This window comes from Ceratotherium simum, chromosome 1 (genome assembly GCF_057802395.1).
Source record: "Ceratotherium simum simum isolate JZ-2026a chromosome 1, ASM5780239v1, whole genome shotgun sequence".
Taxonomy (NCBI): domain Eukaryota; kingdom Metazoa; phylum Chordata; class Mammalia; order Perissodactyla; family Rhinocerotidae; genus Ceratotherium; species Ceratotherium simum.
The window spans coordinates 102,717,332-102,743,020 of NC_141900.1; the positions used below are offsets into that span (position 1 = coordinate 102,717,332).

At 52.7% G+C, this 25,689-nt stretch overlaps 1 protein-coding gene across 1 annotated transcript; it reads right to left on the minus strand.

Moving 5' to 3' along the window:
- Nucleotides 1–2,755: 2,755 nt before the first annotated feature.
- Nucleotides 2,756–25,371, minus strand: PDIA4 (protein disulfide isomerase family A member 4). The gene is made up of 10 exons (XM_004430637.3): nt 25,063–25,371; nt 19,031–19,214; nt 17,253–17,458; nt 14,743–14,881; nt 11,834–12,039; nt 11,547–11,705; nt 8,773–8,924; nt 5,389–5,545; nt 4,718–4,951; nt 2,756–4,007 (listed from the first exon to the last, which is right to left on the minus strand). The coding sequence occupies exons 1-10, from the start codon at nt 25,148–25,150 to the stop codon at nt 3,592–3,594; spliced, it is 1,941 nt and encodes a 646-aa protein (XP_004430694.1). The 5' UTR covers nt 25,151–25,371; the 3' UTR covers nt 2,756–3,591.
- Between the last annotated feature and the right edge of the window lie 318 nt (nt 25,372–25,689).

Below are 25,689 nucleotides of genomic sequence, written 5' to 3' on the forward strand. Positions count from 1 at the left end.
TAGGTGGGTGATGAGTGTAGGGCGTTGGTTATACTATGCTCTACGTTTTTGTGTATGCTTGAGAAGTTTCATAATTGATAACAAATACCTCAGTTCAGATACCTGGCCATCATACCAGTCTTCTCAGGTCCACTCACCCACCCTCAAGTTCCTATCAGCCTGAGTCCTGGAGACCCGCCCCCTTAGCCTGGGAGCCCATTTAATACCCTAGCCTGGGTTTCCTACCAGGGAGAGGCAATGGCACAATGACTGAGGGGCCTGCACCCAAAGCCCAGGTCTGCGTTTGCAGACACGAGCCCTGGGGCTGGGGAACCCTTCCTGCTTCCTCTCTTCAGCTGTAAAATGAACAAGCAGTCCCCACTCCACAGATCACTTTATTCGGATAACCCAGCAAACTGCTGAACACAGGGTCGGCTTTTGCTAAGTTCCCAATAATTGTTAACTGTTACTCTCATTATTAAAATCTCAATCTGATCATGTCACTTCCCCGCTTAAAACCATCAATGGTTCCTCACAAAGTTCTCGGATAGGTCAAACTCCCGACTTACTGCAAAAGAACCCCCATTTCTGACCTTACCTCTTCCAGCCTCAACTCCCACCTCTCACATGCACTGCTTCCCTCCGCGGCTTTCCACATTTACCCTGAAGTTTGATGCCTCTGTCCCCTTGTGTCCGCTATGCCTCACCTCCTCCTCGTCCCTTCAGCTCCCTGGTCAGCCTCTCTGAAGGGCGGCTCCAGGCTCCCAGGCTGTGGCAGCGCTCCCTCTGGGCTCCCATGCCCCTGCACATATCTTCACCATGGCATTGACCACACTGGACTTGAATCGATTTGCTTGCCTGTCTGCTTTACTAGTCTACAAGCTCCCTAACCAGACTGGGGTAAATTCTTTCACAGGATGGGAGGCCTGCTTTTTGTAGTCAATATAAGGGGAGTTTACTCAGTTAAGATACTCTCTTGGGCAACTTGGTTTCCAGATTGTTATTTCAGAAGAGGATACACTTTGACTTCTGCCTCAGGGCCTTCGCTTGGTGTTTCTCAAACAGGAAATCACCACCACATTTCTCAAATGTGGTGTTTCAATGTGCTTATGAATCTCCTGGGATCTTCTTAAAATGCAGATTCTGGGACTGGCCTGGTGGTATAGTGGTTAAGCTCAGTGCACTCTGCTTCGGCAGCCTGGGTTAATGGGTTTGCATCCCGGCCGCGGACCGACACAACTTGTCAAGCCGTGCTGTGGTGGCGACCCACGTACAAAATAGAGGAAGACTGGTACAGACATTAGCTTAGGGCCACTTCCTCACCAAAAAAATAAAAAAAAATGCAGATTCTGATTCAGCAGGTCTGGGGTCCAGCCTGACACTCTGCGTTTCTGACACACACCCAGGGAGGGTCAGTGCTGTAGGTTCCGGGACCCCACTGAGAAGCGAGACTTACTCCTATCCTTTGCAGGCTCAAGCCAACTCATCCTTGGGTCTTAGCTCAAACGTCACTTCAGAAAGAAGGGCCTTCCCAGACACCTCAATTCAAATAGAGCCGTGCTGTTACTCTCTCCTAGAGCCCAGGTCTCTTCCTCACGGCCTTACATGCAGTGTGTGTGTGTGATGTCTCCCCGACTAGACTGGAAGCCCCTGGAGGAGAGGAACCACTTCGTTCTCCTGGTGGTGCTGGATGAGCATGCCTCTCAGCTGAAGACGCAGCCTTCAAGCGCCACACCCACACCGACTCCTACGAGCTTTCTGGCATCGAGTCCCTGAGGGGAGGCCCGCTCATCCTCTTGATGTAAGAGGACATTGAGGGTGCTGACTACCCGTCACACTGGGAGACTCTGAGAACTGACCAGACACCATCACCCAGTCTGCCTTGGCCAGACTCAACTTTAAAGCAGATCACCTGGGGGCTGGCCCCATGGCTTAGCGGTTAAATGTGCACGCTCCGCTACTGGCGGCCAGGGTTTGGATCCCGGGCGCGCATCCACGCACCGCTTCTCCCGCCATGCTGAGGCCGCGTCCCATATACAGCAACTAGAAGGATGTGCAACTATGACATACAACTATCTACTGGGGCTTTGGGGGGGAAAAAAAAAACAGGAGGAGGACTGGCAATAGATGTTAGCTCAGAGCCAGTCTTCCTCAGCAAAAAGAGGAGGATTAGCATGGATGTTAGCTCAGGGCTGACCTTCCTCACACAAAAAATAAATAAATAAAGAAGATCATTTGGAAAGGCCCCCCTTGGCTGCCCCTTCCCTGCTTCCTGCCCCCACCCAACCCCTGCAACAATTATACCAGTCACAGCTGAAAGAGCTACCACCAACTCAAGAAATTTCAACCTCAGCACTTGTGTTTCAGTCAAAATTAGGAGGTGAGAGACGGGGAGGGAGGTGGAGATGGCGCATCTCGGTGAATGAACTCTTAGAATGGAGCTGAGGTCACAGACAAACGCCCAGAACCTTTGAGTGAGGGCTGATCTAGTTTCCCACCCTGTCCTATCCCCTCCTCCAGCCCCCAGAAGTGCTTGGGGCAGGCTCCTTGTCCTCTACCCCTACCCTACCCTGACAGAACGTGCACTGCTCACCTCCACACAACCAAGAGCCAGGATACCGACACCCCACTCCCCGGGTGTTCAGGGGTCGGGTGAGGCAACTTGCATTCTGCAGGATAGAGAGCACTCCTCACCCAGCCCAGCTCAGGCCTCTCCATCCTCGACTTGACCAAGGCGCTGGGATGGAGTGGATGTTCTCTGACACAGTTGTGGAGGTTAACTTTCAATAATTTTTTTATTCCATCATGACAGCCCACCCTATCTTTCCTATCACCCTAAAGTATCCACCTGGGTGACGTCATCTCTCCTCTGGCAATGTGGATTCTGAAGAAGCAGGGCTGCCTGCCACAGGCCTCTCTCCAGGGCTGAGCCTCAGAACCCAGCTTGAAGGGTCTGGAGGACGGGAAATGCTCCTTGCCCTGCTGCCCTTGGTTTGAAAGAAGGCACGGTGATGCCCAGTCCTGCAGAGATGCCGCTTCTCTCTGGACTGGGTGCAACTTTGAGGTCGGGCTGAAGCGTCGTCCTTGGTGGGGGCTTGGTGACAGTTCTCACTTGGTGCCACAACAGGAAGAAACAAAAACTAAAGCACACCAACAGTCAAATCTTCTTCAACTAATAATTCCTCAGGCAATGATGAAATAAAAGGCAAAAATCAACATGATTTGGCAAAGGGTTTTTTAAAAATCTTAAATTAAAAAAAGAAAAAACATTCACACAGAAGAGATTCAACTTATCTGCTTTAAAGAAATATATTAAAGGAAGTGTAAGGTTAAAAAAAAATCAAACGCCCCAAAATGATAAAAATAGATATATCCCTCTGTAAAAATCTGGACTAATCTATTGAGTCATTCTTATCTATTCAGTATTTAGACCAGGAAGTAAAATACCAGGGTACAAAAAATTAAAAAAAAAAAAAAAAAGAAAACTCAAAAACTTGAGATACTGCCCTTGCGCTAACCGGTCGGCTGGGTGGCTCGCTCGGGCTCCCGCCGCTGGCTGCTGGAAGCTACAACGTGTCTGGTCCCTCCCGCCCTCCGCAGACCTCAAGGCTTTCAAAGCTCTTCCCTGGTCCTACTCAGTTTTGTGACATGTTCTTCTACAAACTTGCTCAAATGCTCCAGATCTCTGTCTCCGTCCTCAAACTTAATTGGGTTCTTTTTGTCCCCACTGGGGGCGAAGTAGATGGTGGGGAAGCCCTCGACTTTGTAGCGGTCGTTGGTGACATCGTTGGCGGTGGCGTCCATCTTGGCGATGACCAGATTCTTGTGGTTCTTGTACTTCTTGCCCAGGGCGGTGTACACGGGCTCCAGCTGCTTGCAGTGCCCACACCAGGGCGCATAGAACTCGATGAGGACATCCTTCTTGGGGTCCATCACGATGGAGTCAAATGTCTTCCCCACCACGACCTTGACAGGCCCCTTGTTGTTCTTAGGCACTGGCTGGGATTTGATGACCGGCTTCAGTTTTCCTGCCGAGGAAAGCAAGCAGGGGAGGGCCGTGAGTGCTGAGAAGGCCCAGGACCCTGGCAGCTCCAACTGGACCAGGCATGAGGCCCGCTTGATATGCAGGAGTACGGGGTGAGTCAAACGCTCCCAGGGCACAGCAAGGCCTTGTCTCCAAAACCCCACCCCCAACACGGCGAGGCCAGAGAGGGTGCAGGTGGTCTCATCCCAGCCTTGCTGGGCCACTAGGGTCCTGTCCAGTGAGGCTGTCACAAGAGAGATGCTGCCAGTGCAGAGGGGTTACTGTGAGAGCCAGCACCCTGGGCCTGGAAAGCCAGGGTGGGAAGAAGCACTGAGCATCCGGCAGACAGTGGGACAATGGCCACCACCTGCCAGCACTGGGGAACTGGGACAACACACTCAACCAGGTCGAGAAAGACATTCTGTGTAAAGCCCCAAAGCAAGTTTTCTACACACACAACTTATTTCTAAAGTCCAGGAGCCTGTTTTACTTTAAATATTTTAAAAATTAGGCTTCTTAAAATTTCTAACACACCTGTCATTTTTCTATAAAAAATAGAAAGACAGCAAAAGAATGGGGATTCTCCGTCTCTATCCTCCCATCCCTCAGGTCCAGGAAGAAGACCCAGAAGGCCAGGTGCCCCATGGCCCACCTGAGCTCTGCGTAGAGAGGAAGCATATGGAGGCACTGAGGGGAGGTCTGGCTGTCACTCACCTTTTTTGAAAGCTGTGACAAACTCGCGGAGGGTCTCGGAGTCAAACTCGTCGGGCTCCATGGCGAACTTGCGGCCGCTCTCATCCAGGATGGCTGCGTTGACATCCTCCCCGCTCTCGCTGAGCCCCAGGTCCTTCACCTCCGTGGCAAAGTCATCCTCGTCAGCCACAGCAAAGGTGTACTCGGGGAAGTCCTTGGCCACCTCCAGGACTTTGTTCCGCCAAAACTGAGTGGCTGAAACAGGACCAAGGACTGTGAGCTGAGCAGGGAAGCAGCAGACAGTGCCAGCTGAGCCATGGAGGTCAAGTTTAAGACTCTGTTGCTCACATCCTCTGACGAGGCTCAGGCCTCAACTGGAGATGAGCATTTCAAAAAACTGCCACCTTTGCGAGGGGGCCTGTGCCCAGAGACTTAAGCTCTCCCTGCCTGGGAGTTGGGGCTGGTCTGGTCCTAGCTCTGCAGCCTCCAACCGTCTCCAGGGCTCGGCTGCCTCGTCTCTACTCTAGGCTCCCCTCCTGTTCAGCACAGAAGGAAAAAGGCAGCTACACAGCACAGAAGGAAAATGACCCCGAGGCCATAAATGTAAAGCACACCCAGCCACCAACCCGCAAGGGCCTGGGGGCAGGATTCCTAACCCCCCTACTGCCGGGCATGCCCTGGGGGTCCCTCACCAGCTCTGTAATCGAAGCCGAAGTCCACACTATAGTAGACGACCACCAGGGGGCGCCGCGTGTACCGCTTGGCGTCGTTGGAGGTCTTGCGGTGGCCGACCAAGGGCAAGGAGTGCTTCAACACGTGGTCCTTGATGGCCGACCCCTCCGTGGAGGCCTGCACACAAGGGGGGACAGGTGAGGAGCGCCCCGACAACGCATTTCCGCCTTTCGCTGTCACTGTTCTTGAGCACAGATGTCTGCTCTGAAGGGACACGGCGTGGGAGGAGACGCCCTGGGCTCGCCCCAACTCGAGCACACCCAGTAATTCCCTGGGGACTTTTAGGGCTCTTTTTCCTCCAGTGAACCCAAGATGAGCTTCTCAGGCAACTGCAGATGCCAGGCGCCCTTTTCTGGGTCTGGACTCACGGTCAACGTCAATTAGAAACTGCGAGAGGAAGGGCCGGCCGCGGGGTGACAGCAGCCGTGAACACAGGCTGAACTGAGCAGCACGTTCCACGTTCCCTCATCTGAGGCTCACAGCAGCCGGATCAGGAACGCTTCACAAGAACACAGCACGGGGAGAAGGGAGGCCCGAGGGCACACAGCTGTGAGGAGCCACTTAGGCTTTGCGTTCTGCCTAGAGAAACCACACCCCTGACTACCCCCTAGACCTTGGGGTCTTGGGGAGGAACGTGGAGCCAGACAGAGCTGGGTGGCTGGGGATGCTGCTCCACCTGAGGCCGCCCTCCCGAGATGGAGCCGGGAGCTGTGGTGTGGGAAGCTCAGCTCGGCCTGGCACCCAGGTGGTTGTCCTTGGCCAGGCTCAACAATGGTGGCTCTTAAGGCTGGCTCATGAGGCTTTCCGGGTGTTTTCCAGGTGAAATGAACCCAATTGACATTTATGCATCTGTGACCGGCTGGATGCAGCAGCAGTTGCTTGGGGACACAGAGCTCGGGCTGTCAGCAGAGGTGGGATGACTGCCCCGAGGGATAGGCCGAGTGCCCTGGACACAGAGGGCTCACACTAAGTAAGGACTTTAGCCAGGCCCTCCAGACACCTGCCTCACAACACCCGAGGGTGGGCACTGCCATCTCACTTTACAGACGAGGAAACTGAGGGACAACGAGGTTAAGCTGCTTGCCCAAGGTCGTACAGCTAGGAAGTGGTGGATGACCACTGCATCTTCCCCGAGCCTGAGCCCTGTCTGGATGGGACAGTCAGGGAGGTGGCCCTGTGTGGCACTGGAGGATGGGCAGGACTTGCCAGATGGGAGGGAGCAGGAAGCACTCCAGAGGAGGAAGCAGCAGGAACAAGGCAGGGGACAAGGCGCAGAGGGTCTGGTCCCAGGGCACTGTGTGGGTGGGAGGAAAGTGCTGGAAATGTGAGCAAGGAGGGTGGCAGGGGGCCGTGGGGCATCCTCAGTCAAGACAGCCCCCAGACTACACGTCACTCAGAAGGTGAACTCCAGAGTAAAGCGGAGTGACACCCGGGCAAACCTGCCCCAGAGCCGAGCACGTACATGCACGGGCCTTAGTCTGAACTCGAGGCCAGATCTTGCCTCCCTGACATTCTGCACGCAGACCGACTCCTTGTCTCTCTCAGCACTGTTTCTTGTGCTGACTCTACACCCTGCTCTACCTCAGCTGTCTTGCCCTGTCTTCTCTTTGTCCTGACTGCTAAATCCACTTTTTTTCAAGTTGCATTTTATTGTGTTGTGTGAATTTTTACAAAGCAGCCTTATATAATTTTTGGAACAAAGGTGGTATATAAATAATATCACTCTATCTAAAATTTCAAAAAGAGTCAAGTGGCAGTGATGTATAATAGTCTACACTGTGTGGCTCTTAACTTTTTGGGGGTCAAGGACCTCTCAAGAATCTATCAAAAGCTATAGACCCCTTCCCAGGAAGCTGCACACCACTCAGAACTGTGCTGGACTCCCTGAGGTCTGCAGTCCCCCAAGGTCATCAGGGTCCCTCTTTGGACCCAGGGTCAGTATCTGTGGATGAAAGAAGAGAAGCTGGAAGGGAGGACACGGGGCAACCACCATGTGTCCAGGGAAGAGGAGAGGGGCCGAGCCTGAGTAACGGCAGATAAACAGATGGGGGCGCACGGGAGATTTCGAGAAGGAGCAAGGGGACTAAAGACCTGGGATCTGAAAGATTCAGGGTGGTCTCTCCAAGGCCAGGCTATGTTCCCAGGTCACAAGAACAGATCACGGGCCGGCCCGGTGGCGCAAGCAGTTAGGTGCGCGTGCTCCGCTGCGGCAGCCCGGGGTTCACCGGTTTGGATCCTGGGCGCACACTGATGCACTGCTTGGTAAGCCATGCTGTGACGGCGTCCCATATAAAGTGGAAGAAGATGGGCATAGATGTTAGCCCAGGGCCAGTCTTCCTCAGCAAAAAAAGAGGAGGATTGGCGGATGTTAGCACAGGGCTGATCTCCTCACACACAAAAAAAACACATCAGCAGGGCACGGCTGCTCCCTGCTGCACGCCCAGGGGACTTCAGTGAGGAGGCCCAGCCCACCCTGCCCTGCCCTCTGCCAGGCACCGCCTCCTCCAGGCACAGGGTCATGGCCCCGCCGGGAGCAGTGCTGGCCCAGGAACGAGCACACCTGCAGTTTCCCCTCGCTCTGCTCCTAACTGGCTGTGGGACCCTGGGAGAGACAGCTCATTTCTCTGCATCCCAGTCTCTCTCTACCAGACAAAAGCTTTGTATTCAAGATGTAAGGTTTCTTTCAAATCTGAAGATCTGGTCACTGAAACTCTGGGCCCCTACAGATCCAGGCTCACCCTGGCCCAGGAACGCCCTCTGCCCTTCTGCAGGTGACAGTGTCACACCCATTAGGAAGACGGGAGTGGAAACAAAAGGCCAAACCCATGTGCCAGGCTCCACAGCTTCACCCAGAACAGAGAGGCATGCAATCACTTTGCAGCCTGTCGGCAAACGAGGCAGAGCTCTGAGCAAGCAGCACAGCCTGTCACGGGGAACGACAGACACAGGCCAGACCACGGTGGCGGGCACCTCGGGGAGGCTGGTGCTGGCCTACCGGGACGTGTGAAGAGTGGAAGCGACTCTCTGACAAAAGCAGGGGGAGCTCTGCCAGGGACTTTGGCCCCAAGACCCGGCAGGTCTTCGAGAGCCCCCCAGTCCCTCCAATAAAGCCATGATCCACCCTGCTGGCTGTATTCCCATCCTCAGCCTTCCAGGAACCCGCACCCTTACCATGGGGCAGGGAAAGGCACTCCAGACCCTACATGCCTGAAGCCCAGGGTGAAATCTCCATGCTTTAAAACCCCAGCAGTGGCTCCACCAGCATCTTCATGCCAATTGGACACCTAGGGGCTGGCACTTGGGAGGGGCTGTCGCTGTCACATGTGCAGAGAGCCCTCGCTCACCTGGATGTCCATCACGTTGCTCTTGGGCTCGTATCTGGATTGGAATTTCTCAGGCTGCTTTACAACCAACTTCCCCGGGGAGACTTTCAAGAACTTTGCTATTTCAGTGCTGAAAGTGTGGTGGAATTTGTAATCTTCTCTCAGGCTGTTAGCTGAGAAATTAACAGAATGATAAATACACAATTTACTAAGCTGCTTAAATGACCTAGGTTCAACTCATTACCCATTATTGGCCAAAGCTAATGCCCTGAAAAGCGTGTAATTACCATTGTGAAGTCTACGTGGACACCACCTAGAGCTTCAACACTTGACGAGAGTTTAGATTTTAAAATTTGGTAGAGGTCTAACACCTTAAAACCTCTATATTGGAATTTGTAAAAAAAACAAAAAAAAAACAAAAAAAACCAACCATAAAAACCACAAACTGCATATTCACAGATAAAAGTAGAGCTAATCCGTCAGGAGCTATGGTCGACTACTGCCTCCGGTGCAGAGCAGCACATTAAATCCAGACAGACAGTCTGTCAGAAGAACAAGTGAGCCTTGCACACTCCTGTATCCATATGGTGTGTTTACACACCCAGCACCCTTCACGGGGGGTAACCTCTCCTCGTCGAGTTGGGGGGCAGTCTGTTTGTGGGCTGCCGTTCTTCTGCTATATGTACACTTTTATTTACATCTGTTAAACTCCCAAGATGAAATCCTGCTGTTTGAGGATACTCTAGAACAGGGACTGGCAAACTTTCTGGAAAGCATCAATAAATATCAGACAGTAACTATCTCTGGCTCTGCAGGCCACACTGTCCCAACCGCTCAACTCTGTGCCATAATGTGTGAAAGCAGCTACACAATGTGTAACCAGTGAGCGGGGCCACGTTCCAATAAAACTTACAAAACCAGACAGGGGCCGGATCTGGCCCACAGGCCGGTGTGTCAACCCCTGCCATAGATCCCCTCGGTGAATGCACCTCAGACCCCCTGCTCTGTCCTGGCTGAGGCATCCAGACCATCCTGAGCTGAATCCGTGATCCACACACTGGGTAAGACCTCAAAGGTGTCAGCCCAGCCCTGCAGGCTTAGAAGACTGGGTTAGAGGAAACACACGGCTGAGATGGTACACCACGTGTTTCTGGGGAGGCAGGAGTTGGCCTGGACAAGCTTACGGCTTTCAGAATCAGACAGACTTAGAGTCAAAGCATAATTTTGCCACCTGCTATTGTGTGTGACTCCAGACATGTAAGCTATTTATTCACCTCCCCGAGCTCAGTCCCTCCTCTGTAGAAACACGACAGTCCACGACTCCACGTCACAGACCGTCATGAGGATTAGATGAGGCAGCCCACCCAGAAGGCTCCCGTCGCAGGTTAGTCTCCACCCCTGTTCTAAGCCTCCACGTGCCCAGGCAGTCGTCATCAGCCAGCGGTGGGTGAGTCGCCTCAGGACCTTCGTTACCCACCCCATGTTCCCAGCCTCTCCAGAGACTGTCCTGCGTCCCTTCCACGCAGTCCACAGTGCACGGGCAGGCACACCAGGCCCAGGGACTCTCAGCCCTGCCTGCTGCCTAACCCGACCGACTGAGCCATGTGGGAGTCACCCTCGTCAGATGAAGTGTGGTACCCAGACCAACAGCACGGGCAGTGCCCAGGCCCACCCGGCCCTACTGCACCAGATCCTGCATTTTAACACGGACCCCCGGGGATCTACATGCACACAGTGTGGGAGACTTGGGTCTGGGGACTCCACCACTGCCCGTGGCCCCAGGCAGGCTGGGGCTTCCCTCTGCAAGCTTCTTCCTGACCAGTTACAAGTGGGCGAAAAGGATACCTACTCAATAAAGACAGAGGAAGCCCCTCAGGTCTCATGTTGGACACGGGAACGGAATTTAGCTGTACCGAAAGTGTCACCATGTGACTCTGCATCTGACATACGCACGATTGTCACTGTGCAGCACGGATGTCAGCACTAAGTGGCAAGCAGTGCATTTAAAAGATTACAATTACTTCTTTCAAGTAGAAAACCAAGCCATTTTTGGCACCTGTGAGAGGGGGTGGTGGGGTGAAGGGCACTTGGAAGGAACTGATAAGGATGGAGAGGATCCTGAGTGTTCCTCAACCATCTCCCACTCACAGCCCAGGGGCCATCCAGGATGGCAAGTCCACCCGCCTCCACAGAGCGCCACTACTGACAGCTGCTCAGTGATGTCACTTCTCAGACTAGCAAGACCAGCACTCACTGGGGACTCAGTAACACCCGGTGCTTCATCTACATTATCTCAATTAATGTAACCTCTTGAAGTAGAAAAGATCACCATGCTGGACATGAGAACACCGGGCTGTGGTCACAGTGCTAATAACTGGCAGAGCCAGGACTCGAACTCAGGTCTGATTCAGAAGCCCTCACTTTCTGTTCAAGACCCTCCCCCTTGCAGAGGGGCTCAGGGAAAGGGGCTCCTGGAAGGCGGGAAAGTAGACAACGAACTGGGATGAACCTGACCATGCCCCTCCCTCCTCTCAGAGGCCAGCAGGGAGAATGGTGCAGCTATCTGTTTAGTATGAGATCTTACCATCCATATGTAATTAAGGCCACAGGGAACTAACCTCCAACCCCAACCCCAGAAGGGAAAGCCTGTTCCCACAGATGCTATCTCAATTCTTCCATCAAGCCATCCTCTAAATCAATGCCCCAGGTGTTGTACGCAAAAGCAGCAGACTCCCCAGAAACCTCAGATGGCCTGGGCACACACATTTTGTCCAGCCCAGAGGGCCACTACTTACCAGCATCCTGGTACTGCTGGTAGGCCGGGTCACTCTCTGCATTAAAGACCCCAATGATGATGACATCATCTCCATCCTTCAGGAAATCCTGGACCTGTTTCAGCACCTGAATTTCCTTGGAGGGCGGCCCGGACTGCTCAATCATGTAGTCGACGATCCCTGGGAGTAGAGTGTTCCTTGAGGAGGGGCCCAGGGTTCTAGGGTGCTCTGCCTACCACTCTGCCCACTGCCCACACCCGCCAGGGAGCTTCCCCCGACCTTGAGGTAGGAGAGAGAAGCTGCTGTACCGTATTTTTCCCGTGGGCCGTTGTAATCAAAAGGCTTTCCCTTGCGGAAGATTTTCAGGGTGGGATAGCCGGAGACATCGAACCTCTTGGCCAGGTCTGTTTCAGCAGTGGCATCGACTTTTGCCAGGGGGATTGGGGGAGAGCGCTTGCTCAGCTCCTTGGCGGCCTTCTCATACTCGGGGGCCAGTTTCTTGCAGTGTCCACACCTGCAAGAGGAAGCCAGTTCTGCCAGGGGCCTGTTCCAGCACAGACGCAGCTTCTCAGTTAAACGAGGTACAGAAACCCAACTCGTGTTCCTGAGCAATTTGGTTAGATCCAGCCAAGCTCTGACTGTCTCCTTGGTGAGGGTGCTGGGCCAGGCCCACAGAGAGGCCAGCACGACATTGCTTCCTCCTATGGTGTTCACACACACACACAACACAGGTGCAGACAGGAGTGTAACTGGGGTGTTGGGTAAGACAAGAGAAACAACAAGACAATGTCCTAAGAAGGGAGATTTTCTTGGTTGGAGAGTTGGGACAGATAAGGACACAGTCAGGGATGGCTTCATACAGGACTTAACAGCTGATCTAGGATGGGATGATGAGGGGTGGGTAGGAAATGGACACTAGCAGGTCAAAGGCAGGGTGAGGGAAGGGACAGTGGACCGAGGTCACAACGTGACAAAAGCATGGAGGACAGAAGAGTGATAACAAACCCTGACACCAACCAACCAGGGCAGAAGGCGGAACTGAGACAACTTAGAAGAGCCTCTGTCTATACAAGAGCCTGAAGGACCACACCCGGGCAGGGCCTCGCAAGCCACAGGCTCTCAGTACCGAGCAAAAACAAAACGCTGTCTAGTCAAGGTCCTCAGGACCCCCAGGTGAACTAAAGGCTGCAACCTGGAACGTGTGCACTATTTGCAGGTAAAAGGATAACTGTTCTCTAAAGTATTAGAAAGATGAATCCGCACTTGGAGCATCTACTGAGCATGTGATGTGAAGAACGGATCTGCTGACAGCTCAGGGTGATCACACATTTACACTCCGTAAAGGGACCACTCAGCGAGACGGCATGGCCGCTGCTCTTCCTCCAACACCCCACACCACCACCACCACCGGGCCCCTCTTGCAGCAAAAACACCACAGGAGGATTACACGAGTGCCACAGGCCCACCTGCCCCCCACACGCACCGGGGGGTTCTCTTCCTTCTCCCACGTGCACACCCAAGGATGAATAAGCAGTTTCTTTTGTGGCAGAATCCAGAGCTTTGGGGCTTTGTCCACACATCACACCCACCTGGGGCCATTCCTGTCTGCCCCAGGGTCATAGTCCTGCTTCTGGTCTATGCTGCACATCCTGACAAATACCAAGCCTGCTCAAGGATCAGAACCACTAGTTGATCCACGATGAATTCACCAAGATAAATGGTCCCTCGGGCTGTTCCTCGGGAAGGCTGACAGCCCTCCTGGACCACCAGCCACACGCATATCTCCCTTGAAAACAAGTCTGCTCTGCTTGGCTCTGTCCACTCCAACTGCTCAAGCCTCCTCCCCTCCCCACAAAGTGCGAGAACAGTAGCATCTTTGCCCAAAAGCCGCCCTCGTGGATCAGCCACCTTCTCCTCCTCTCCAACCGCTTTTCTTTCCGCTACCTTCTTTCCCTCCGCGTCCTCCCCCGACCCCACCGCAGTCCTGATTCCTGCTCCTGCATGTTCCCACTCCGATCATTTCTGCTTTCCCCTCTTTGACAAGCCCTGTCATTACCCTCTATCGGGCTGCCAGAACTAGCTAGGATACCTGCGTATGTGGGGGGGTCACGTAGGCCCCATCCCTCACACACACTAAGCGACTGGCCTGACTCCTCTGCAGACTGGGGGCTCCTATTTTCTGTCAGAGAGTGGGCTACAGGCTTAAGGGATTACGTGTTCTCCAATCCCAACCAAGGCCTGGGGCCACTGCACCCAAACAAGAGCTCCTTCGGGGCCCCCACCAGCCAGGCTCCCTCCCATGTCTCTCCTCCCAGAGTTGAAGTCCAAGGTCAGGGGTCAGAGAGGAGCTTGACAGCACCAAGAGGCAAGCGTTGTAGTGGAGGATTTGGGAGTGCGAGAGGCCAAGGGAGACAGGTGAGAGGAGGGACAGATGGAAGGAAAGCTGTGGGAACCAGAGGCCTCGGCATGAGATGGGGACATATCTCGAGACAGAAGCAAGGCTGAGGGTCATCTTCCGAGATTCACTCCAGAACAAACAGCCACAAGCAGAGATGAAGACAGGTTAAACCATGGTTCAAACCCCTCAAGAGGGAGGCAGCGAGGCTCGGACACCAAAGTCTGGGACAGGCAGCATGAGACCACCAGCTGCCACCACCCCACTCACTGTTGCAGCAGCTCTGCTCTTTCCTCATCACGGCCAGATGAACTTCCATAAACAGCATTTCCAGGCCTCCCAGGACAGGAAGGAGTGTCACCCCGCACTGCCTAGAGAGCCATGGCTGTTAAGGCCTCTCACGCGTGCTTTCTCAGGGACACTCCCCCAGCACGGCAGGCATGCAGTGACGACTCGGGACTCGGCAGGCACAGGCCTGGTGCACGGCTGTGTCCTCCACCCTTGAGGGGCCCGGGATCACCTGGCAGCCCCCTTATATAGACATGTGGGCTTCACTCTCCTCCAAGCTCCCGGCCTATGTTCAACCTCATCCTACGCCCTGGGAGAAGACTCTGTCAAGGACCACCCACCCCTGCCCGGGACAGGGAGCAGCTCCACTTCACCCGTGTGTGAGGTGGGGACTTCGCACACCTTGTTCTTCGGCCCTCTGGGCCTCGTGCCGAAGGGTTTGTCTCTGCCACCCCTGCCCCATGCCTGGCGGGGTACTGCACATAGGACAGGGCTGATCAAAATTGGAATAACGTGAGATCGACACCATCTTACCATGGGGCATAAAACTCCACCAGAATGATGTCTGCATCGTTCACCACTTCATCGAAGTTATCTTTGGTCAGCACAAGCGTGACTTCTGGTGGAGGCGTCCAGTCGGGCTGGGAGATCTCTTTGACTTTGGCAACAATTTCTGCAAGAAACCCAATGAGACTGAGCACACGCAGACCCTGAGCTGGTGGGCACTCGCCTCGCTCCAGAAACAGGTGGGGAGGGGCGAAGAGAGAAAGCGGGGTGGCACGGGAGGAGACTAAGCTCCCGAAGTCCAATCGCATCTCCAGCCAGTGCCACTCTGCGGTTCTGAGGCCACAGTCAGGAGTCAGAAGCTTCACTGCCTCGCACAAACCTGCAGACTTCTCCAGCAGCCCACGACCAACCTGCTGGGTGTGACTCTGTTCTTATAGACCACAGTACTAACTGCACATGAACTCTGACAGGGCATGTGCCAATGCTTTAACCACATATGCCTATCAATAGTCTTGGGGCATCCTCTTAGCACGTACAAATATATATGTATTCAGTCATGCACATCTAGCACCAGCACATGACACACGTCATAAAACGCATGTGAAAATTCAGAAAAATGAAGAGGAGCAGCAGCTTCCTCACGGCTCAGGCTGCGTCAGCATCACCTGGAAAGCCTTTATAAAAAGGCCCATTTGTAGGGCCAGCCTGGTGGCATAGCGGTTAAGTTCATGCACTCTGCTTTGGTGGCCCAGGGTTCGCAGGTTCAATCCCGGGCGCAGACCTACATACTGCTCATCAAGCCACGCTGTGGCAGCATCCCACATACAAAAGATAGAGGAAGATGGGCACAGATGTTAGCTCAATGACAATCTTCCTCACACACACACATACACACATACAAAAGGCCCATTTGTCGCCTTGGTCCCCAAAATATATCCTCAAAAGCACTTTCCAAGTGGTTCTTAGGAGCAGTGGTGGCAAACTTTTAAAAATTTCTTTTTCTTTTTGCAGTGGAACCCGAGGAGCCAGGTCTGAGAACCACTCCTGTGAAGCACGGGCTTTCAGACTGAAGCGGATACAAGCAGCACCTCCATGGCACCCACAGGGCACACTGCCTGCCCCAGCCCGGCCCCAGGCCAGGTCAGTGAACAAGGGAGAGGCCCAATTGTTAACACATACTCGGAGGGCCGATTGCCCGAGGAACCCACTCGGGCCAACACTGCTCTCAAGATTCTAAATTGGGTCACATCCCTAGAGGTCAAATGTTGAGCATGGACCTCCAAATATACAAGCCTAGTTACTTTTAAACAATAAAGTATACAACTTTCAACCTGTTTTTAGATTAAGTTCCTTATGTACTGATATGGCTAAGACATATTTGTTAAGTAAAAACATCAAGGTGCAGATGGTGTTTAAGATATGCTAATAATTGTGTGAAAATTATACACACACAGAGACACAGACATATTTGCTTTGATGTGTACAAAGTACGTGTGAAGGACATAGGAGAAACGTGTTACACCAGCTGCCTTCCTGGAGGGGAGCTGGATGACCAGGGCCAGAGTGGAAAGACTACTGGTTATCTACCTCTTTGAATTCCAAATCATATTATCTAAGTCAATAAACAAATATGATGTGAAAGCAAGTATTAATGGATGTGATCACATCGTCTTCGTGCACCCCACAATGGTTCCAGGGCTCAGGGGATCACAGGATAGACTCTCGCACCAACTCGAAGGGAACTCTGAGATCAAGTCCAAGTGACCTCACATTCCGAGGATGAGGAACCTGAGGCCCGGCAAGCGGAAGGCCCTTGTCCGGGACACAGGGCTATTTCACAGCTATAAAGACCCAAACCCTATGCAGTGCTATTTCCACTACGCCACACTGGGAATGGAAAATGGAGCATAACGTGATTTGTTTTTCAGTGATTAAGAGATATGCAAAAGATGCCACCATTTTATTTGTTCATTCATTTAATAAAATTTATTTAGTGCCTAATGTGACCTAGGCAGGGATCCATCAGGCCCGGTTTTAGAGAACTGTCTGGGTCCCACACCAGTGGTTCTCAGTGTGGGGCTCTGGACTCGCAGCCTTGGACGCTCATAAGAAATGCAAATTACTGAGCCTGACCTGAGACGTACTGAATCAGAACTCTGGGGAGGGGGCTCAGCGATCTGGCTCAAGGAACCCATCAGGTGATTCTGATGCAAGGCAAACATTAAGAACTACTGCTCTAGAACACCACCAAGAACCTCGGCCTCTTATGCCATTTCTTAGCACATCTGCTCTAGATCTTCAGTTTCATGGTCTGAAATGGGAAGATACTCCCCCACCCAAGGACAAATTTATTTTGATCTCGGTTACCTTGAACATTCCAGCAGGGGCATTCCCAGAAGATGGTGCTCCCAGGGGTCACTCCTAGTCCCCTCAATTTGCCTTCCTTTCTATTATCCAAATTCTCCCTCCCCTCACTTTCCATTCCAGGAAGCCAGTCCTGGCCCAGGGTTTCCTCCAACAGCTCAGGTACCACTCACCTTCCTGGGTCCTGGAGCCCTCGTAGTCAACAGCCTCCCCCTTCTTAAGGATCTTGAGGGTGGGGTAGCCACTCACTCCAAACCTGCTGGCCAGCGCCGACTCTGAGGTCGCGTCGATCTTAGCGACGGGAATGGGAGGGTCATTCTCCTTCAAGGTACTGGCGATTTTTTCATATTTGGGAGCAAACTGCTTGCAATGTCCGCACCTAAGAATTAGATTTAGGGAAGGAGAAGCAGGTTAATTGTACCCTGGAGACTTAAATCCAGCAACACACACAAAAATGGTGGCATTAGGACCAGAAATGTTTCCAGTTAAGAGGAGAGACACAACATAACACCACGGGGAGGCCAAGGCGGCTGGACATCAGATATGGGTTCGATTTCCAGCTCTCCCTTGGGCACAGACTTTCATACATCTCTAAACCCCAGTGTTTCCATCTGTAACTTTCACAAAGTTTGGCCCTGGGAACCCTTTAAGGGGGTCTGTGAGGTTAGAACTCTTTACAGTGATGTTTTCTGGCTTTTTCATTCCTTCTCCCAGAAGCATACGGTGGAGCTGTCCAGAGCTCCATGACCAACAAGGCTGTCAGCATTCTGACCTTAACATGTAATGGGTTAGCGTTATTTAAAAAGGAATTTTTTTTTAATTTCTCAGTTTTAATTTCTAATACGGTAAATACTGATAAACATGACCCAGATATGGGCCGGCCCTGTGGCTTGGTGGTTAAGTGCGCGCGCTGCGATGCTGGCGGCCCGGGTTCGGATCCCCGGTGCGCATCGAGGCACCACTTCTCTGTCCATCCTGAGGCCGAGTCCCACATACAGCAACTAGAAGGGTGTGCAGCTATGACATACAACTATCTACTGGGGCTTTGGGGGCAAAAAATAAAATAAATAAAATCTTTAATAAAAAAAAAAAAAAAAAAACATGACCCAGATAAAAAGCTATTTGGGGTCTTCAATTTTTAAGTGTTAAGGGGTCCCAAGACCAAAAAGTTTGAGAATTGTTGATCTGTAAGACAGGAATATAACCTCACAGACCTGTTCAAAGGACTACTTAGATATTTTATGTAAGACACCTTGTACTACGCTTGACAGCAGGCACCGGACAAATGACATAAGTATATCTTGACTATTTTGTCTCCAAAGTGAACCCAGGGAGGGCAGGAGAAAGAAGAAAAGAAGGGATTGTGAGATTTAAAACAAACAAAACCCAGCAGAAGAGAGGTGAGGGGAAAAGGCACACGAACTGTACGGTACTGCACCGTGAGGGTGTGAGACCAGAAAAGAAGTGGGGCGTCTGGCTCCGCTTCCCCAGGGGTTGCATGCCTTTCCTTATGAGAAACCACCCCGCACGCAAAGCCTGCACTGCGCAACCGGCCTGACCACTGGCAGGAGGAGGGAAGTGGGGTGGCCTTGAGACGGTGGGGGAAGAATCTGTAACAAGGGGCATGCCTGTTACTAACACAGTTGTCCAAGTCATCACAACTTGTTAAACATCCCCCCGCCCAGCTGTAACTATCAGAGGACATATTCATATTTTAAACCACTGGACTCCGAAACAACTGGGACCGCGGTCCATGAGGGCTGGCTCACTGGATGCTCAATGCACTCGGTGGAACACTGAGCTCCTGGCGCTCGGGAACCAAGGGGCTGAGTTCCTGCCCGCCGACACCCCCACCCTGCCGGGTCTGGATGACTCTGTGAGGGGTCAAGCATGTGAACACAGAGAAACCCCTTGTCCAACCAGCTGACTGAACCAGAACATGGGTCCTTACCACGGAGCATAAAACTCCAGCAGCACCGTGTCTTTGTCAGCCACAAAGTTATCAAAGTTCGCGTCAGTTAGGACTAAGACACCATTTTCTTCCTTAACTTCCAAGCTGTCCTCTTCCTCCTCGTCGTCATCCTCCTCCTCTTCCTCATCTTCCTCCTCAATGGCATCTTCTTTATTAGAAGAATCTGAGTGGAAAATATCCAGACTGGTTAGGAGACTGGTGACTCTCCTCCTTAAAAACTGCCCTAGAACCCAAAACCCTCAAAATGTGTCCTAAGTTCTAAGTGGTTCCTGGGGGCCACCACGAGAAGAGGTGGTGACATCGGGCCCCTACCACACCGGAAATCCTGCTCTAAGTTTGCACAGTGGGTGGCCACATAAAATTTCATTTGAAGGGAGGTCATGGTTAAAAGATATCTGAAAACGACAGGACTAGAATTTAAAGTCTATATGCCCCAGCAGGACGTGGAGGGCAGGACCGGTCCCCTCTCCAGACATAGTCTCCCAGGCCATGCTCGGCATGCTTCCTACTCAGACACAGAGAACCCCAATGTCAGCCCCCTCCTCCCCAACTCCCGCATGGAGATCTGATACACTCCTCAGCACCACCCCTCTGCAGGCTCTCCAGGCCTCGCCCCTGCAGCGCAGGCCCTTTTACCCACAGCCCATGCTCTGCATTTTAGGAACTCATCACTTCGTGGTTCCCCCGAGTCTGTGCTCAAGGCCAAGGCAAACTTTCACGGACATGCTTCCTCCTCCTCCCCTTTATGCTTTCCACAGACAGGGCTTCCTTCAATCTCCTGTGACCCAAAGACTGCCTGGTCCCCAAAACAGTACAAACGGAAACAAGTGCTTGTTCTCCACGTTTCATTCTGGAGGATGGAATACTAATACTAATTCCATTTCTGAAAGGGGACAGCATTTTATCTCACAGGCATAAAAAATAGCCCCATAGGCTTCATTATCCTTCAGAGCAAGTTCCAAGTGTGAAGGGAAGAGGATTGGGAATTACATTTTACTTGCAAAGTCAGCCCTGAGTATCTCCAGGGTGGGGGGTTATCTGAAGAATTTTAGGTATTTATGGGTCAACATGCATCAAAAACATACAACAAATTACACCTTTGCAGGATGCCCTGCCTGGAAGCAAAGCTCTCTTCGCAGAACACAAGAATCTGAGTACATCTTATTATCAAGGTTCAACTGAACTTTTTGCCAAACTACAGACGCAAGGAACTGTGGCACCGCACTTTGTTAACCAGGCTCTCCAGCAACCATGAGCACACAGAAGTGCGGCAAGCACGATTTCATTAACTCCCAAGGCAGGATGTTTCAAGGGGCCAATCAGTTATTTTGGAGATGCTTCCCAGGAGTTAAACCAACACTGAGAGTGACTGCCATTTGGGACTGAGGGTGAGGTCAGGGCTTGATAACCTCCCCTTGGGATCCTGGAACCACTGGGACTTGTCCAATCTCAGCCCCGCCCCAACTAATCCAGTGCTGGCTCTGCAGCTGCTGGACAAGCCAGGGAACCGGTCTGGGTGGCTTGGCAGTTTTGTTGATTAAGATCTATTCAATCTGCAAACTAATTACAAAAAGCAAACCGAAAACCCTCCTCACCCAGCCACACTTTCCTCAACCATGTCCCTTTAAACATCCCACTACTTTTTCCTGACTTTCACATTCCTCTCTCCAGCTTAAAGTTTAAGTTCCTCCTTTGTGGGGGAGGAAGAAACAGCTCTAAAATCCAAATAGAAACCCACCAATTTGAGAAGTACAGACCAAGCAGATGCCCATGTTTCTTGCGGTAAGTTCCCTCCCTGCCCTCAGTGCCCCCACCCATCTGCCCTCCCCTGCACTCTGGACCACAGCTCTCCAACATCCCCACTTCCCCGGTCACCTCACCACCTTCCTCCTCCACAGCAGGAACTCTCTGGGGTAGACAGGCCTGCAGAGGCCTCAGGGCCCCAGCACTACCTTCAGGCAGCATCAAGAGGCTTAGGGAGAGCAATAAGAACCAGGCTCCTGAGATGCAGAGGGGGCAGGACCCCAGGAGAGACTCCTGGGCTCAGGTCCCATCTCCACCTCTTAGGCTGGTAGCCTAAGCTTGTTTCTTTACACACACATCACACTGAATGCCCTTCCACTGGTGACTGGCAGCCAACACTCTACACTCAGGTCCTCATGAATCTGAGGACCTAACGGCTCTTGAGAATCTCTGAGTTTAACACTGACCGGCTAGGGGTTCCAGGTACTTCCAGGAATACTGCAGGGCAAGGACTGAGCTTACCTAAGTGGGCCTGTGGGACACTAGTCACAATGGCTTTCCAAAAGGCTAGCCTGACCACCCCTCACTTAAAAGTCCTACCCAAAATGACCTGCATGGGGGCTGCAAACCTGAGGGCTTGATGCAGGGCTGTTCTGCAGGTTCTCTGCTCCAGCTGCGGGGTTGAGGAGGCACCACACATCCTGCCCCAGAGCTGGATGCTCAGGCAGTCTGGAAGGCCTGCTGAGGGCAGTGAGGCAGGGCTCGCGGGCCATGCATATCCACTCTCACTGCCTGGCTGCTCTGCCCCGTATGAGAATCAAATTTACTTGCAGGCAGATGGAAAAACTGGAGGAAGATTGAAAAGAAAGCACTGGGGAACTTAATCTGCTCTTCAAGCTAGGAAAGAAACAGGGACTTGGCAATCTGCTGCTCAACGCACAGGGATAAGGTGAATTTTACAAAAAAGGAAAAGCAAAGATGCTCTTACCTGTGCTCAGCCTGAAGCGGTCTGTGAGCACCATGAGTATGGGGCTCTCCAGATTAAATAGGTGTCCATGAGTTACCATGGGACAGAGTTCCAAAGAGTGAACTCCTTTCTTGATACTTTAAAAAAAAAAAACTGGGGGCCAGCCTGGTGGAGTAGTGGTTGAGTTCGCGTGCTCTGCTTTGGTGGCCCGGGGTTCGCAGGTTCAGATCCCAGGCACGGACCTACGCACCACCTGTCAAGCCATGCTGTCGCAGGTGTCCCACATACAAAGTGGAGGAAGATGGGCACAGATGTTGGCCCAGGGCCAATTTTCCTCAGCAAAAAGAGGAAGATTGGCAACAGATGTTAGCTCAGGGCTAATCTTCCTCACCAAAAAAAAAATTGATTTCCATTTTATATTTTTAAGGACAACAAAATGACAGAACATTCCTCTACATAATTAAGGATTCTCAACTGCATTAAGGTGTGGCCCCTACTTTCCATTCCTCCCCAACTCACAGATAACCCCGGGATTGTTCCTCTGCAATCTGAGAAGGTGCTGGCTCTGTATTCCTACCAACTAGACACCTACATATCCCTACAAGGAAAACATTCCACATTTTAACAGGGAGACCACTCTTCACTCAGCTTCCCTTTTAAAGTTGGACATTCTAAGACAAAAATATACCCAAAGCCTTCCAGCACCTTCTGGAAGGGTGCCATCCTCCTCAGCATGAGGCCAAGGAAGCCTCTCGCATCATCTCCATACTGCTTAGCCCACAAGGTAGGGCCATTCCCGAAATGTGGGGACACTCCTCCAACCAGGTCACTGCAGCCCCTGCCCACTCCCGGCTGTGTACCCCAGCCCAGCCTGGATGCAGGCAGCTCCTTCAGGATGGCCTCACTGGACTTCCTCAGCTGGTCACTCCTCAACCCCCACCAGAGAAGTGCCTGCAACAGCTGGGTAAACTCTACCACTAGGTCAATACTGAATGGTGTACATTAAACACGGGAAAAGAGAAGTTTGTTATCAGATCTAATACCGTTACTACTGATATTCATTACGTGCCAGGCACTGTATTGAGCTCTTAAACACACCACTTCACCCCTTGAGGAAACATATTACAGGCACCTTACAGATGAAGAAACCCAGGTGCACAGAGCTTTCGTCACCCGCCCCAGGATCACAAAGCTACTCAGTGGAGGGTCCTGACTGCTCAACTGCTATGCTGTATTATGGCATCAGATTTTCTTCCCAGCATGCCCTAAGTTTTAGGTGGAACTGTCTGATAATTACTTCTCAGGAATGAAGAGACAGGCGGTTCCTTAGCACTCCACCCAAGTGAATTTCCATTTACTTTTAAATCTAAACCAACTCCAAATAAAAACAGGCAACAACCAGCATCAAAACATTGTCCTTTACTATTTTAGCTGGAAAGATGTGAAGAGTACAAGTGACTTCTCATCTGAGACACAGGAAGCCTGCAACCTGAGGATGATGTCAGAACTTAACTCTATTTAGGAACCAAAGGGGGGGACATTTAGAAGCTCAGACACTATGTGCTGTTTGAATCTAAAATGTAAGAGAGGTAAGCAAAACAAAACACTCTAAAGACTTGGAACTTCTGAGGTGGAGGGAAGTGTGGCCCCCAAATAAATCCACAGGACTAGTCATCTGTGATAGGTGTTCAAAGTGAAGGGCCAGGGATTCCCTCAGGGATGGGAAAGTCAAGATGAGGACTAGAAGCCCCACCCCACCCCAGAGGATGCCCCTTGGAGGCCTGCCACGGCCATGACAACTCAGGATTCCTGGGCTCACCCCAGAGGCAACTGCTTCCCAGGGCCTCCACTGCATTAGTGACCTGTAACCCAAAAGATAAACTCACTGGTCCTTATAGCCTTTGGTGTCCACCCAACTTTACCACTCACCTAGGCCTCTTAAGAATCACCCCAAAACAACCACTGGATGAAAACCAAGACAAAGCTATTTTGATTTCTGGCTACATTCCAAAAACTACCCTCCATCCCCACTGGTCCTCAAACTTCAGTTTATTCTGCCTATGAATCAATGAAGAATGTGTTTAAAATGCAGATTCCAGGGCCCACCCCTGCATTCTGCTTGGGTATATTTTAGGGCTCTGGATTTAAATAGGCATGAGGTGATTTGGATAAAGTCCCAAGACACACGTGTAACCTTTCAGCAGGTGTTCTTTTCGCCAAGTGCTGGTTTTTACTTCCTCTTCTATTTGGGGACAGGCTCCTGAATCAGTGATTCGCACAGAAGTTACTCAATCTGTCCGAAACAGTATAAAGTTCACACTTCCCCTACAAACTAATATTAAAAAAGAGGGTTTATTTACATTGCAACAAACTAAACAGGAAAAAAACTAGTCATCAAGAGAAAGGCCAAAGGGGAAGAAGGTTAAGACCAGTAATGGGATGCCCTGTTCTCTAGGAATAGCATTCTTTGCTTGACTAGGACTTTTTAATTTTCAAAGTTCTCTTATGCCATTTGTTTTCAGCAGGCTGATTTCAAACAAAAATGCAGGAACCATGTCTGGTAGCCGTCTAATGTTCCTACCAGAGCGGGCGCTTTATGGGCCGGGGCCACACTGCTCATCCTTTACTCCCGGAACCCAACGCAGTGACTGGCACGCAGTAGGTGCTGAATAAATGCTCGCAGAAGGAATGGTCTCTCTGGTTTCTAAAAGATGCACACAAAGCCATCCCTTTCTCCCTCAGACCAGAACCCTTGAGCTACTTATTTCCAAATCGACAAACTACATTTTTAAGAAGTAAAATGCTTGCTGCCCGCGGCTGCCCCAGGGAGCTCCCGGTGGGGTCTTCACGCCCTCGCCCCTTCTCTAAAACTTGTTTTGAAAGCAGTGGCCCCTCTCCCTCCACACTCCCTGGGCGCCTTCGCCTAGAAATTGTAACCAGTTCCCAAGTGCCCCTTCCCAGGAGTGGGCAGTCAGCCTGGACCCGAGGAAAAACGCAGCAGAACCAGGGCGAAGGAGCCAGTTGCAAAGAAGTCACTTTGCACCCTCCCCGCGTCCAAGCCCCGGTGGCGGTGAGCTCGCTAAGACGCCTGGCCTCGCAGCCCGGGCCTCCGCCGCCCTCCTCTCCCGGGATCTCCTAAGCGGTACTGCCCACCGCTCCCGCCCTGAGGCTCCAGCAAGTTGGCGCCGGGCGCCAGTTCCGGAGGGGATCCGCGCGCAACCACCGTCCCGGTGGCGCCCACCCGGGCCCCGCGCACGGCGCTCTCCAGCCCGCAGGCCCGGCCCGCCGCCCGGCCGCTCACCTTCGTCCGGCCCCTCGGCGCTCGCCGCGGCCAGGAGCTGCGCCAGCGCCAGGAGCAGCAGGAGCAGGCAGGCTTTCCGGGGCCTCATCGCGGCGTTGCGGAACGCGGCCTCCTCGCGCGCAGCGCACTGGGGACCTCCGGCCCGGGCCTGGCGGGCGGAACGAGAGGAAGGGACAGAAACCCCCTGGAAGACCTCGCTGGCAACTGGCTGGGGGCGGGGAGGCCGCAGGCCGGCCAATCCCAGCCCGACCCGGGGCGCGGGCCGCGTGTGCCTCGCTGTGCGTCTGGGCCGCGGCACCGCCCTCCGCGCCGGCCCCCTCCCCGGCCTCCTCCGCGCGTCCAGCGCGCCCCGCGCGTTTAAAGCTCCGAGCGCTAACGTGAGGTGCCCCCTTCTGATTGGCTGCGCCGCGGCCACCAATCAGCGGCTGCCACTCGGTTTGCCGGGAACGCACAGGCTGAGAGTGGGAGCGGGGGAGAACAAAGGCGGCGGGCCGGAGCCGGAGGGGCGGGGCCAGGCTACGCACCGGCGCGCGATTGGCTGGTGGCGCAGTGGGCGTGGAGGGGCGGGGCCTTGGAAAAGCGGGGCGGGGCGGAGCTCCGGGTCCTGCGATCTAGCTGGGCGGGAAG

Excerpts from the sequence above, each read along its gene's own strand:
- PDIA4 (XM_004430637.3), bottom strand. The coding sequence starts at position 25,150 with ATGAGGCCCCGGAAAGCCTGCCTGCTCCTGCTGCTCCTGGCGCTGGCG. Across the intron at positions 5,546-8,772 it reads GCAACGTGATGGACATCCAG|GCCTCCACGGAGGGGTCGGC; the intron begins GTGAGCGAGGGC and ends CCTTGTGTGCAG. Across the intron at positions 4,952-5,388 it reads CGGCTTCGATTACAGAGCTG|CCACTCAGTTTTGGCGGAAC; the intron begins GTGAGGGACCCC and ends GTCCTGTTTCAG.